This window comes from Mustela putorius, unplaced genomic scaffold (assembly GCF_011764305.1).
Source record: "Mustela putorius furo isolate JIRA1106 unplaced genomic scaffold, ASM1176430v1.1 tig00000095_pilon_pilon_pilon, whole genome shotgun sequence".
NCBI lineage: Eukaryota > Metazoa > Chordata > Mammalia > Carnivora > Mustelidae > Mustela > Mustela putorius.
In genome coordinates this window covers 28,961,249-28,976,627 of record NW_025421280.1, presented here as the reverse complement: position 1 = coordinate 28,976,627, position 15,379 = coordinate 28,961,249, and the positions used below count along the sequence as shown (strand labels likewise).

Sequence of the window (15,379 nt, the reverse complement as noted above, 5' to 3'; positions counted from 1 at the left end):
GCTCTCTCTGCTTATGCACCGGTGTCAGAGACTCAAGACTGGGCTCCCGGGAGTATAAGCAGACAGAGCTGAGCACTGCCACATAGATACACAGGTTCTGAAATATACACCAGCAGTGAAACCCAGGAGACACTCAGCCAGGAACAGAGACACTGTTGCTCATTCTGCACCCCTCTACTGAGGATGAACCAGGTGACTGGACCAGAGACCAGAGACCTGCAAACAAGTATACCATGGTGGGTTGAATAGCATCCCCCTCCAATTCACGTCCACTGGAATGTTGGAACATCACCTTATTTGGAAATAGGGTCTTTGCAGATGTAATCACGGTAAGGATTAAGGTGAGATCATCCTGGATAAAGGTGGGCCCTAAATCCAATGACTGGTGTCCTGACAAGAATAGGAGGGGACACACAGACGGAAGCAGGCTTTGTAAAGACAGAGGCATGCCTCAGGCCACCAGAAAGATACTCCCCTAGAGCCTTTGGAGGGAGCATGACCTGACCCTGCCTATATCTTGGTTTTAGACTCTAGCCTCCAGAACTGTGAGAGAATAAATTTCTGTTGTTTAAAGCCACCTGGTTGTGGGACTTGTCACAGCAGCCACAGGAAATGAATATGGACAAACACAAGTGCACATAAACAAGCAGCGCCCACAGAAGCACACACAACATTGTATAAATGAACACACGTACATGGTGACAAACCCAGTGCCACCCTTCTGGCTCAACACCATTCTCCGCATGCCTGGTACAGAGAACACTTCCTGCCTGGGAATGGACCCTGGCATGCCTGACTGCTGTGGGTCCAGGCTTTGGGGGGAAGGAGGCAGTGTGGGCAGTAGATGGACTCAGTGTGGGACCAGGTTGCTGGGAGTATAACCCCACTCCACCCCATCGCTCTCCTAGCTCCCTTCCTCCAGCCAGAGCCTCCCTCTGCTTTGGCTTTCCATGGTCCGCAAAATTTCTCCCTTCTAGCTCCCCTGGCTCTTGCCACCTGTTCCTGGAAAACATTGCTGGAAAGAGCGTTCCTCTTGCCTTGCTTGCAGACTGCTGCCAGGGATGCCGTGTTTGCAGCCGGGACTGGGGCTGTGCGTCCTGCCTCGTGCAGGGCCAGTGGTGAGCCGGGGCCAGCTGTAAGCCAGGCGGGAGCTTTATCTCCCTGGTGCCCTCCCCTGTGATGGATTCCCAGAGGTCTTTCCCCAGAGTCTGGGATGTAGGATGCCAGCTTCTCCAAGTTCAAGGAGGATGACAGGGGCCCTGGAAATGCCCCTTCCTCTCTTGATCTTTCTCTCCTTTTCCTTCTTCTCTCTCTTCCTCAGGTCGCCCCTCACTTCTTTTCTTCCAGTCATCCCTCCCTTCTTGTCTCTCGTGCTCTCTCCCTACTTCCTCCATCCATCACATCTTCATTGAGCACTAGTTAAGGAACTTGGTCTGAATCCTGGAACCCAAAAAGAGCACTGCAGTAACCCTAAAAGAGCTCTCAGTCTAGCTCACAGCTGGATGCAGACATATTACATTATATAAAATGCAACAGTATAACATAGTGTATTATAATCTATAGTAGATTGTAACTGCACAGGGACATTATTTACTTTCTACCTTGAGTTTTTTTACTCAATAACAAATATTTAATAAACTCCTACTATATGCCAAGCAAGCTTTTCCTTTTTGATACTATTTCGAAGTTTTTTCTTTGTTTTTAAAATTAGTGCCAAAAGAGAAAGGCATTATAATTTGTAAATGAAATTACATATCTTGTATCTCTTTAGCTTAGTAGTTGGAGCTACTTGGTCTTTAGCTGCAAGACTATTGTTCTAGTACCAAGGAAAAAATGTTACATGTGCCATGAGATTGTGCATTTTTAAAAGATAAAAGCAAGCAGTAAAAAGATGAATTTAAACATATTATAACATTATTACATACGCTATACTATATATATATATACTTGTATGTATATAACACACAGATATGAATACACATTCATCCTGGAAGTTCTCTGGAGAATTCCGACATCCACAAATCCAAAAGAAAAAGATGCCTTATAAAAATGTCATCTTTCCATCTAAAGAGATGAGTTCCTGATCTCCGGATCCCTGGTGGTTTTTCCTTTGTGTAACTATTTCCACTGGGTCAGGCCCCCTGCAACTCAGCATTTTTTCTGATGATATACGTGTTCATGTGCCCTTATTGTAATGCAGAGGTCCCATCTCACAGCAGTTTTAGCATCTCTTAGCATGTGGGCTCACATGGCCCACATCAATACGGAGAAAATTCCTGGTGTCCTCCAGTTCCTACTCTGCTGAGTAGGTTTGTTGGGTGTAGACCATAGTCCCTGGGTTGCCTACCCTATAGCTTCACAGCATGTGTGTCCTCATGACACTCCCCAAGGGCCTTGCTGCCAATGAGCAAATCCTGCAGCCGGGCTATCAAGATCCTTCACCTTTGCTGATGGACTTTCAAGGGTATTCAGCCCTTCTTATGAGTGAACACAATGCCCTAAGTCTTCTCCATAGAGAATAGGCCAAGGATCTGGCTTGAAAAAAATTCTGTCATGAAACGAATCACATAGAATGACAGGATGCCATTCCATGAGTCAGGTTTCTAGGGCTGCTGTAACAAAGCACATAAACCTAGTGACTTAAAACCACGCATATCTATCATCCTCTATGCTGGAGGCCAGAAGCCAAAATCAGGGTCACCAGCTGTGAGTCAAGGTGTGAGCAGGGCTGCGTCCTTCAGGGGATCCAGGGGAGGTTCTGTCTCCTGCTTTCCCAGCTGCCAGAGGCAGCAGGCATTCCTTGGCTCAAGGTTCCTGGCTCAGCTACTCCAATCCCTCCTTCCAGTGTCACATCACCGACTTCTCTCTGTGTCTGACCCCTCCTGCCCCCTTCTAGAAGGACACTTGCAGTTATAGCAAGCTCATCTGGATGATCCAGGGCAATCCCTCTGCCTCAGAGGATTAACTGCATCTCATCACATGCAGTCCCTTTTGCTGGGGAAGGGAACACAGTCACAGGCTCTGGAAAAGGACGTCTTAGGGGTGGTGGGTTGGCATTAGTCGTTAACACCAGTAATTGTAAAATAATGAAATGGAACCCCAGGGTCTCATGTCAGTGTCAATGTGACAAATGTCACAAAGTGTCTCTGTAACTCCTCTGGAGTCAGTGTTTCTCTCTGGCTGTGTGAAGGGGTGTGTGTTTAGGGCTGCACCTGCCCTCCCACTCCGAAGTCTTCCTCTCCCAGTCAGGACCACACTTCCCTCTGCAGGCACCTGAGAAAGGCGCATTCCTGATCACCAAGGGCACACATATGCAGATTGTAATGAATTCTGGCTTCAGCACTTCAGGGTACTGTGTCTGGGGACAAATCATCTCTCAGATTTGCATTTTCTGCATTTCTTTTTGTTTTTCCATTTTATTTTATTTATTTTCAGTGTTCCGGAATTCGTTGTTTATGGAAAAAGCCTTTTAATATACACAAACATCACTCATAACCATAGATGCAAAAATCCTTAGTATCATTTTAGCAACTAGACTACAACAAGAAACATAAAGGATAATATTTAATGATAAAGTGGAGTTATCCCAGGAAAGCAAGGTTGGTTTAACCTTAGAAAATCAAAGTAATCCCATATTAACTGATGAGATAGAAAACTCTAGGACCTACTCAATGATGCATTTGATGCAACTTATATTTCTGATCATATTCATTTTTTAAAAAATTTATTGTTTATTTATTTTCAACATAACAGTATTCATTATTTTTGCACCACACCCAGTGCTCCATGCAATCTATGCCCTCTATAATACCCACCACCTGGTACACCAAACTCCCACCACCCTTTGCACTTCAAACCCCTCAGATTGTTTTTCAGAGTCCATAGTCTCTCATGGTTCACCTCCCCTTCCAATTTCCCCCAACTCCCTTCTCCTCTCTAACCTGTAACCTTATTTAAATAAATATCTTTGAAAATATTCAGTTAATGAGCTTTTGCACTGCTGAAAATTGACCAGGGAATACTATCTAGAAGAAATAAGAAAGCAGTGACATTCAGAAGGAGAAACCTCAATGTAGAAATGAGTCAAGGACATGAGCAGAGAATTCACAGAAGGAGTTACACAGACACAGGAAAGGGTGGTTTTAAGGCAAGAAAAGGACAAAGGAAAATAATCACGGACTTTCAGTGTACACCTGTTCGTTTCCCCAGACTAGAAAGTGCCGGGTACTAATCAAAACATGGTCAGAGGGCAATCCTCGTGGCCTGCTGGCGAGAACCAAGAATGCAGAAGAACAGACTTCACCTGCTCTGTGCAACAGCACATGGTCTCCTGAGCATCTATCTTGATTGTTCACACCTGTCTGAAGGGAGATTGTCAGAGGATGTTTCAGTAGCATTGCCTGAAGTGGGGAAATGGACAAGCCTGCTTGGGAACTGTAATTGGAAAGAGGCCAGGTCCATGGGCTGGATGCAACCGCTGGAGCCCTGAGCAGGAGTTTGATGCACACACAGCGGGTAAAGGAACCTGTAAAATGATCTTGAGTGAATGAAGCAAAAGCAGATGAACACTCAAGCATAATTCTATTTGGGCACATGAAAATTAGAGCACCTGAACCTATTCTAGACCGTGCTGTAAGGGTGTATACATGTCACTATACATTTCTCAATATCCACAGAATGGGTAACACAGTCAACCCTAATATAACCTATGAGGTGAATTAGTAATTATGTATCTATCCATCTTCATTCGCCAACTGGAACAAATGCACCACAAGAATTACTAGATTGTACAGCCTTTAGCAACAAACCTGACCTCAACCCAACAGATGTCAGTAGCACCACCCCCCTGCCCACCATGAGCTCTGACAACCAAGAGGTCCTCCAGGCAGGTACAAATATTTCAGGTTAGGGATACAAAATCATTCCCAAATAAGATACAGACTTAGAAGCTGCAAGGGGCACTAGGTTGGGTGAAGAACCCAAGATCCAGAATGGGCAGCCTGAGAAGACCCCCAGCAGCTGCCCAAGGCTAAGAGCCTGTCTAATGACCCTTCTCCTAGACCCTGTCCTCAGTCTGGGTCTCGCTCCCCATAACTATTCAAGTATTGTCACCTACCCTGTCCCTCCTGTCCCTCTCAGCCTGGGCTGCCTCTTCCAGGAAGCAACCAGCAGGAGAAGGCAGAAGGAGCTCTCCTGCCTGAGGTTGTCAGTGGCGCACACAGGGGCAGGTGTGTGACCAGACCTTGGAGTTTCTGGAACTGATGCTGTGTGCTCTACCCCTGATTCAGCTTCCCAGGAGGCTGCTACCCAGGGTCTTCCCAGGACACCAGCCTGCAAGGTCTGCCCTCTGGTTCTTAAGCGGCCAGGAGGATCATCAGAGGGCCTCCAGGGACCTGAAGTCTTTACTCCTTCCTCCAACACTCCAACACAACCAAGGCTCCCTACTGTTTAACTCTGCCCAGAGCCCCAGTCCCTGCTCAAGCCTGGGAACTCCCAGTCTTGGGGGAGACAGGACAGGATTAGATGCCCTCAGCGAGTTGGGATCAGGGCACGGTCAGAAGGAAGGCAGGAACTGGAGCAACCCAGAGTGGGAATCCTGGGCTCTGCCCTGGAGTCAAGGTAGCTGGAAGCCTTTCCAGAATAAAGGTAATTTAGAGCTGGGTCTTGGAGGATTGTTTCCCTAGGTTAATGGAAGTATTTAATGTCTTCTGACCAAACTGGATATCCCCACTTCTCCCCGCTTGGTTGACTTATCCTATCTCTGTTTTCATGGTGATCCAAGCCAGTGACTTCATCGTAGTCTGTGTATCTTTGAGCTATAATAACATATTTGGAATTTGTCCAGTTCCCGAAACACAGTCCCTTACCCTTGTCTCAGGAGTAATCTAGTGGCTTCTGTATGCTACTGAGATGAGTGGTGGCTGAGGGCACCTGGATAGTTTTAGAAAGGGAGCTGCTGCTCACCAGAACAACCAAGGGATGATTAGTGAATTGGAACCTCCAGGGAGGGGAGGGGATACAGATTGATATTCAATACTGATGATGAATGATTTAATCAATCATGCCTATGTAATCGAACCCCCATAAAAACTCCCTAAAAATGGGATTCAGAAACCTTCCCAGCTGGTGAATACACGGCGGTGCTAGAGGATGGCATGTGCAGAGAGGGCATGGAAGTTCCTTGCTCCTTCCTCCATACCTTGCTGGATGCATCTTTGATTGGGCTGTTCCTGAGTTGTGTCTGTCATAATAAACTGGGAAGAGTAAGTGTTGCATTTTCCTGATTTCTGTGAGTCATTTTAGCAAAGTACCCAAATGGAAAGGGGGAAATGTAGAAACCCTCACCTTTGTAGCCATGTCAGAAAGAAGTGCAGATACCCTGAGCACCAAGTACATGTGAATGTCATCTCCACGTAGTTAGTGTCAGCACTGAACACAATTATAGGACACCAAGGTGGTGTCAGGTAGTTGTAGGATTGGTATGGGTGTGGAAATAATTCACACATTTGGTGCCTTGAGTGTTAGATGTAGAAACAGTTCAGTTCCTATCTCTCTCAGACCAGCCAGAGGGAATCTGACCATGCTACTTGTGCTTAAAATGTACCTGTTGGTACAATCACTTTGGAGAACTGTTTGTCAGTATCTATTCTAGGTGAACCTTGGTATTCCCTATGAGTCAGTATTTACACACCTAACTATAGACCCAACACAACACATAAGTATTAATCCACCAAAGGACATGTACTAGATGTCGTAAGAACACTCTCATAGGAAGACCCAACTGGAAACATCCATGAGAATGTTCATATAATGGAATACAGCTCTTTCCTCTACGGACCTAAAAAAAACATTTAGGGGTCCCCATTGCCCTTAGAACAAATTTCTCAAGTGGACACTGTGGTCTTGTATGCTCTTGCCCTATTCACCTGTCTGCTTTCCATTCCAGAACTGCAGTAGCAACTTCAAATTCCCCTGTGCACTGAACATACCATTGTCCCAAATGCACTATGTTTGTCACCCTGAGACTTTGTATTTGTTGTCCCCTCTGTCTGGAAAACCCTCTTCCACCTGCCTGGCTCAGCTGAATCATACCTACTCACTCACATCACCAATTTCAAACACTCTAAATCCCAAGTTGGGTCTGAGACCCACACTTAGCTTCTTCAGATCCCTAGGCTGTCCTGAACACTCCTCTGATGACTATGTGCTGTCATCTTTGGTTATATAACAGCTGTTATATAAGGATCCCCTCAGCTGAAGGCAGGCTCAAGACCTTCTCCACATGTATGTCCCACCTCACTGCAGTCATTGTGCATTTTGGTTTTGCCTCTATTATCTACCTCAAGCCCAAAGGCCACTGTTCTATGGACAGTAACACTCTGATGGCCACTACCTATACAGTCTTTACCCCCTTTCTAAGCCCAATCATTTTCAGCCTCAGGAATAAGGAGTTCAAGAAAGCCATAAAGAAAAGCTTCCAGAGAAAATTTAGTCCCCTGAGCTCCTATTGGCCAGTTTGGGGTGGTAAGGAAATATGACAGGAGGGCTGGGAATAATAAGATCTGTCTCTATAAGACTGTTGTAGGGTTTCATTATATGAAAATAAACACATCCATAGGTGATGGATGAATGCCTGATACTTGTTTTTCTCCAATTTGTTTGCCCCCTTGTATGGGATCCAGTGATCACGATCTCTTCTTCTTGATCCCAAGTGATGAAGTCCATCCAATTACCTCCATCAAAGAACATGTTACCTACTTAAGTGCTGGACAGCAGCATTGTAGGTGTGCTTGGCTTCTGATGCATAGGGTTCTTCTTGAATGGATATGCAACAGAAGACTTTCCCCTCCTCCACCATAAGGATAAATAAAAATTAGCAAAATAATAAATGTCCAAAGTATTTACCCTTTTCTTATCAAGCATGATATTCAGTGTTTTATAGTATTATCTTTTTAAAAATTTTATTTTATTTTTTCAGTGTTCCTAGATTCATTGTTTATGCACCACACCCAATGCTCCATGCAATACGTGTCCTCCTTAATACTCACCACCAGGCTCACCCAACCTCCCATCCCCCTCTCTTGCAAAACCCTCAGTTTGTTTCTCAGAGTTCACAGTCTCTCGTGGTTCATCTCCCCCTCTGATTTCCCCCAACTTACTTCTCTCCTTCACCCAATGTCCTCCATGTTATTCCTTTTGCTCCTCAAGTAAGTGAAACCATATGATAGTTGACTTTCTCTGCTTGACTTATTTCACTCAGCTTAATCTCCTTCAGTCCCATCCATGTTGATACAAAAGTTGGGTATTTTAGCCATTCTGACTGGTGTGAGGTGATATCTCATTGTGGTTTTGATTTGTATTTCCCTGATGCCGAGTGATATGGAGCACTTTTTCATGTGTCTGTTGGCCATCTGGATGTCTTCTTTGCAGAAATGTCTGTTCATGTCTTCTGCCCATTTCTTGATTGGATTATTTGTTCTTTGGGTGTTGAGTTTGCTAAGTTCTTTATAGATTCTGGACACTAGTCCTTTATCTGATATGTCGTTTGCAAATATCTTCTCCCATTCTGTCAGTTGTCTTTTTAAACTGTTTCCTTTGCTGTGCAAAAGCTTTTGATCTTGATGAAATCCCAGTAGTTCATTTTTTCCCTTGCTTCCCTTGCCTTTTGCGTTGTTCCTAGGAGGATGTTGCTGCGGCAGAGGTCGAAGAGGTTGCTGCCCGTGTGTTCTCAAGGATTTTGATGGATTCCTTTCGTACATTGAGGTCCTTCATCCATTTTGAGTCTATTTTTGTGTGTGGTGTAAGGAAATGGTCCAATTTCATTTTTCTGCATGTGGCTGTCCAATTTTCCCAGCACCATTTATTGAAAAGGCTGTCTTTTTTCCATTGGACATTCTTTCCTGCTTTGTCGAAGATTAGTTGACCATAGATTTGAGGGTCTATTTCTGGGCTCTCTATTCTGTTCCATTGATCTATGTGTCTGTTTTTGTGCCAGTACCATGCTGTCTTGATGATGACAGCTTTGTAATAGAGCTTGAAGTCCGGAATTGTGATGCCACCAACGTTGGCTTTCTTTTTCAATATCCCTTTGGCTATTCGAGGTCTTTTCTGGTTCCATATAAATTTTAGAATTATTTGTTCCATTTCTTTGAAAAAGATGGATGGTACTTTGATAGGAATTGCATTAAATGTGTAGATTGCTTTAGGTAGCATAGACATTTTCACAATATTTATTCTTCCAATCCAGGAGCATGGAACATTTTTCCATTTCTTTGTGTCTTCCTCAATTTCTTTCATGAGTACTTTATAGTTTTCTGAGTATAGATTCTGTGTCTCTTTGGTTAGGTTTATTCCTAGGTATCTTATGGTTTTGGATGCAATTGTAAATGGGATTGACTCCTTAATATCTCTTTCTTCTGTCTTGCTGTTGGTGTAGAGAAATGCAACTGATTTCTGTGCATTGATTTTATATCCTGACACTTTACTGAATTCCTGTATAAGTTCTAGCAGTTTTGGAGTGCATTCTTTTGGGTTTTCCACATATAGTATCATATCATCTGTGAAGAGTGATAATTTGACTTCTTCTTTGCCGATTTGGATGCCTTTAATTTCCTTTTGTTGTCTGATTGCTGAGGCTAGGACCTCTAGTACAATGTTGAATAGCAGTGGTGATAATGGACATCCCTGCCGTGTTCCTGACCTTGGGTATTCATCCTTTCTGATGGAGGCACAATATTCCATTGTATATATGGACCATATCTTCTTTATCCATTCATCTATTGAAAGGTCTCTTGGCTCTTTCCACAGTTTGGCTATTGTGGACATTGCTGCTATAAACATTGGGGTACAGATGGCCCTTCTTTTCACTGTATCTGTATCTTTGGGGTAAATACCCAGTAATGCAATTGCAGGGTCATAAGGTAGGGTCTTTTAAATTATAACAAATATACAAAAGGAAATAAACTGTTTGTCTCTAGGAAGATGGTTACTCTTTATAATTTATCCCTGCTTTGGAAGAGTTGACCCTAAAGGAGGTTTTCTATCTTAAGAGTTTAGAAAGTGAAGAAGAGAGAGATAGAAGGAGAGAGTGAGAGAGATAAGAGAGAGAGTGAATAGTGGGATGGGAGTCCTGAACAGAAAGTTGCATAAAATTGGATATGGGGCAAAATCTATAAAGCAATAAGGAAGAAGAAGGCTGGTAACAGGGCAGTTTTCACCCAAGAAGGGAAAGGGAAGGGAGAATGAGAGAGGAAGGGGCCAGAAGTAGAAGAATGCAGACAGAGAAAGGAGGGCTGGAAGGGGGAGAGGGTTCATGCTTGGGTTAGAACACAAGGATGGTAAAAGTGTGAGACTATCTGACATCTTATGGAAATCCTTTTCCCCACATTACTTTCAGGAAAACATCAATTTCTCACTCCTGTGTTTTACTTGAATCTATCTGGGGATGTTGTAGGCACAATGATATCTCAACATGTCACAAATTGAGGTCAAGTGTATGGGAATCCTTACTATGCCGATGAGAAATGTTGGTGGAGGTCACACAACACATGAGTGAAGGAGTCCCATGAAAATTTAGGTCTGTTTGACTCCCATGCTGGGGTTTGGGAAAGCATATGTCTGAAGATCAAGGAAGGGGGCCTTCTGTGGATCTAAACTCTTACTCAAAGTTGAGGCCAGATATTAGAGTTGGAGGCACAAGGTATATTGTCACCCTAAACCCATAGTCACCAGTCATCTTATGAGCATACAAAGACTCTCATCAAAAGTCAGTAACAAAAACACATAAAAGACCAAATATAAGTTTGATTATATTACAGAGAGACAGATGTTAATGTAGACTCTTTGACTTGGACCACCCGGACAATAGGGATAGGGAAAAACTTGACCATAGGAGAGGTGGAGCCTCCAGCCAACACTTATCCCATTAGCATACAGAAGACACTATTATCACTCCTGAGGCAGGGGCTTTGGGGCTTTATGTAAAGAATTAGAGCCAAAGGAGGCACAAACTAAAGTGGATTCTCTTGCTTTAATCACCATGACAACAGATAGGATAAATCTGGGTAAACCAAAAGAAGTGGGACTATCCAGTTTGGTCAAAAGACACACTGAACACTCCCATTGACCAGGAGAAACCAGTCTCCAAGTCCTAGCGCTAAGTTACCCTTTTTGTTTTGTTTTGTTTTTTACATTGCTTATTTATTTATTTATTTATTTTAATTTTTAAATCTTTTAAAAAATTTCTTTTCAGTGTTCCAAAATTCATTGTTTATGCACCACATCCCATACTCCATGCAATACATGCCCTCCATAATACCCACCACCAGGCTCACCCAACCCCCCACACCCCCCTCCTAAATTACCCTTATTCTGGGAAGCCTTCCAGCTGCTTTGACTCCAGAGCCCTGAATTCCCACTATGGGTTTCTTCAGCTCCCACCTTACCTCTGACCCTGCCCTGATCCCAACTCGCTGAGCGCATCTAATCCTGTCCTGTCTCCCCCAAGACTGGGAGTTCCTAGGCTTGAGCAGGGACTGGGGCTCTGGGCAGAGTTAGAAAGTAGGGAGCCTTGGTTGTGTTGGAGTGTTGGAGGAAGGAGTAGAGGCTTCAGGTCCCTGGAGGACCTCTGATGATCCTCCTGGCCGCTTAAGAACCAGAGGGCAGACCTTGCAGGTTGGTGTCTTGGGAAGACCCTGGGTAGCAGCCTCCTGGGAAGCTGAATCAGGGGTAAAGTGCACAGCATCAGTTCCAGAAACTCCAAGGTCTGGTCTGGTCACACACCTGCCCCTGTGTGCGCCACTGACAACCTCAGGCAGGAGAGCTCCTTCTGCCTTCTCCTGCTGGTTGCTTCCTGGAAGAGGCAGCCCAGGCTGAGAGGGACAGGAGGGACAGGGTAGGTGACAATACTTGAATAGTTATGGGGAGCGAGACCCAGACTGAGGACAGGGTCTAGGAGAAGGGTCATTAGACAGGCTCTTAGCCTTGGGCAGCTGCTGGGGGTCTTCTCAGGCTGCCCATTCTGGATCTTGGGTTCTTCACCCAACCTAGTGCCCTTTGCAGCTTCTAAGTCTGTATCTTATTTGGGAATGATTTTGTATCCCTAACCTGAAATATTTGTACCTGCCTGGAGGACCTCTTGGTTGTCAGAGCTCATGGTGGGCGGGGGGGGTTGCTACTGACATCTGTTGGGTTGAGGTCAGGTTTGTTGCTAAAGGCTGTACAATCTAGTAATTCTTGTGGTGCATTTGTTCCAGTTGGTGAACCAAGATGGATAGATACAGAATTACTAATTCACCTCATAGGTTATATTAGGGTTGACTGTGTTACCCATTCTGTGGGTATTGAGAAATGTATGGTGACATGTATACACCCTTACAGCACGGTCTAGAATAGGTTCAGGTGCTCTAATTTTCATGTGCCCAAATAGAATTATGCTTGAGTGTTCATCTGCTTTTGCTTCATTCACTCAAGATCATTTTACAGGTTCCTTTACCCGCTGTGTGTGCATCAAACTCCTGCTCAGGGCTCCAGCGGTTGCATCCAGCCCATGGACCTGGCCTCTTTCCAATTACAGTTCCCAAGCAGGCTTGTCCATTTCCCCACTTCAGGCAATGCTACTGAAACATCCTCTGACAATCTCCCTTCAGACAGGTGTGAACAATCAAGATAGATGCTCAGGAGACCATGTGCTGTTGCACAGAGCAGGTGAAGTCTGTTCTTCTGCATTCTTGGTTCTCGCCAGCAGGCCACGAGGATTGCCTTCTGACCATGTTTTGATTAGTACCCGGCACTTTCTAGTCTGGGGAAACGAACAGGTGTACACTGAAAGTCCGTGATTATTTTCCTTTGTCCTTTTCTTGCCTTAAAACCACCCTTTCCTGTGTCTGTGTAACTCCTTCTGTGAATTCTCTGCTCATGTCCTTGACTCATTTCTACATTGAGGTTTCTCCTTCTGAATGTCACTGCTTTCTTATTTCTTCTAGATAGTATTCCCTGGTCAATTTTCAGCAGTGCAAAAGCTCATTAACTGAATATTTTCAAAGATCTCAGTTTTAATTACTAATATGGTGAGAATGGAGAGTTATAACTCACTCAAGCTAAAGCCCTAGAGGACTCAATAGTGTTTTAGCATATGAAGTCCTGGGGTCAAAATGTTAAGAGCTGTCTCATTATCATTTGGGTCACTAATAGTAATGTTGTCTTATTTCTTTCCTTAAAAATATATGTCTTGCATTAGTTTTATGTTTTTAATTCTATTGAAAATGCTATGAGTTTGGAAAGTCGATCTCGTCTTCTACTGCTTGTGTTCTGTCTTTGCTCAAACACATTTCATTTTGATTCTTTTACTTTTCTAGGTAAATGATCACATCTCTTCTGTTTCAATTCAATATTCCTTCTTTTTCATCCTCAAGTACCACTCCAGACTTTCAGTTCTCAGCTAATGACCGGCAGAGACAGTGAGTAAACTTGTCATGTTCCTGATTCTAAAATAATGCATCGATAGTTCCCTACTTCATATAGCATTTGCTAGTTTTGCAGTGCATATTCTCAGTTAGCTAAGAAAGTTTCAGTTGATGTCAGGTTTAAAAAAAAACACTTAAAAATTTTTTAAGAGATGTACATATGTCAATAGTTATGCTATATATCTAAAATAATACAATGTTTTATGTCACCAAATATCAACTTTTAATCATAAATAGAAGCTCAAATTTAGTAATCTAGAACTGCTGCCCAGATTGATATATGACATTTCCTTTTCATGTAACTAACCACATTGTAGGTTTTCTGATACTGACTCATCCTTGTCCTTCATGGGATAAACCATGTACCTTCATTCCCTTTCTTGTCTCAGCAGGTGCAGCATCCCTGACTGGTCAGAACTATAGCATGGTCTCTGAATTCATCCTCGTGGGCTTTTCCACCTTCCCTCGGCATCTCCTGCCTGCCTTCTTCTTGCTGTACCTGCTGATGTACCTGTTCACCCTGCTGGGGAACTTGATCATCATGGCCACTATCTGGAGTGAGCGCAGCCTGCACACGCCTATGTACCTCTTCCTGTGTGCCCTGTCCATCTCTGAGATTCTGTTCACCATTGTGGTTACTCCTCGCATGCTGGTTGACATGCTCTTCAGCCACAGCTCGATCACCTTTGTGGCCTGTGCCAGTCAGATGTTCTTTTCCTTCACATTTGGCTTCACCCACTCCTTCCTGCTCATGATCATGGGCTATGACCGCTACTTGGCCATCTGCCACCCCCTGCGCTACAACATGCTCATGAGCCCCCGCACCTGTGCTCGTCTGGTGTCCTGGACCTGGGCTGGTGGCTCAGTCATGGGGATGATGGTGATCCTGATAGTTTTTCATCTCACCTTCTGTGGGTCTAATGTCATACACCATTTTTTCTGCCATGCGCTTTCCCTCCTAAAGTTGGCCTGTGGGAAGGAGACATCCTCTGTCACTTTGGGTGTGATCCTGGTGTGTGTCACAGCTCTGATGGGATGTTTATTCCTCATCATCCTCTCCTATGTCTTCATTGTGGCCGCCATATTGAGGATCCCTTCAAGTGAAGGCAGGCACAAGACCTTCTCCACATGTGTGTCCCACCTCACTGTGGTCATTGTGCACTATGGTTTTGCCTCCATGATCTACCTCAAGCCCAAGGGCCCCCATTCTATGGGCAGTCACACTCTGATGGCCACTACCTATATAGTCTTCACTCCCTTTCTCAGCCCAATTATTTTCAGCCTCAGGAATAAGGAGCTCAAGAATGCCATAAAGAAAAGCTTCCAGAGAAAATTCAGTCCCCTAAGTTCCTGATGGCCAGTTTGGTAATGAAGAGTATGATGCAAGGACTGGGGATAATGATCCTCTCCATGGGACCACTGTCTATATTCAATACATGAGAATTCTGAAGAGGTATATTGGATACATCTATAGGTTTTGGAGCCAGCTAGGTTATTAGTTTTTGCATTTGTTTCCTCCTTCCCTCTTGCATAAGCTCTAGTGATCAATCATCCTCTCTCTTCTTGACCCTGTGTGATGAACCCCAATCCAGTTACCTATTTCTAAGAATGTGTTATCCCTCTATGGGCAGAGGAGAGCATCACAAGTATGTGTGACTAGTAATGAACACGGTTCTTCTCCAATAGACAAGTGAGGGAGGAGTTTCACCTTCCCTCACCATGACATAAACAAAAGTAGCATAATGATAAATACCACCAGCCCTGGGGATATACTAATTGGGCACTGTGTCCAGTGCTGTTTCAGGGTTATCTTTTAATCACAACAAATGCAGAAAAGAACATGACTACTTTTCTCTAAGGAGATGATTGAATGTTTTTAGTTCCTTCTGTCTTTGGGGTGGATAGACCTTAAGGAA

At 44.1% G+C, this 15,379-nt stretch overlaps 1 protein-coding gene across 1 annotated transcript; it reads left to right on the top strand.

The window, feature by feature from the left end:
* The first annotated feature begins 13,872 nt into the window (after positions 1-13,872).
* LOC101675746 (olfactory receptor 10H3-like) lies at positions 13,873-14,817 on the top strand. Its single transcript, XM_004782558.3, has one exon. It carries the CDS (start codon positions 13,888-13,890, stop codon positions 14,815-14,817), a length of 930 nt encoding a protein of 309 aa, XP_004782615.2. The 5' UTR covers positions 13,873-13,887.
* Positions 14,818-15,379: the final 562 nt, after the last annotated feature.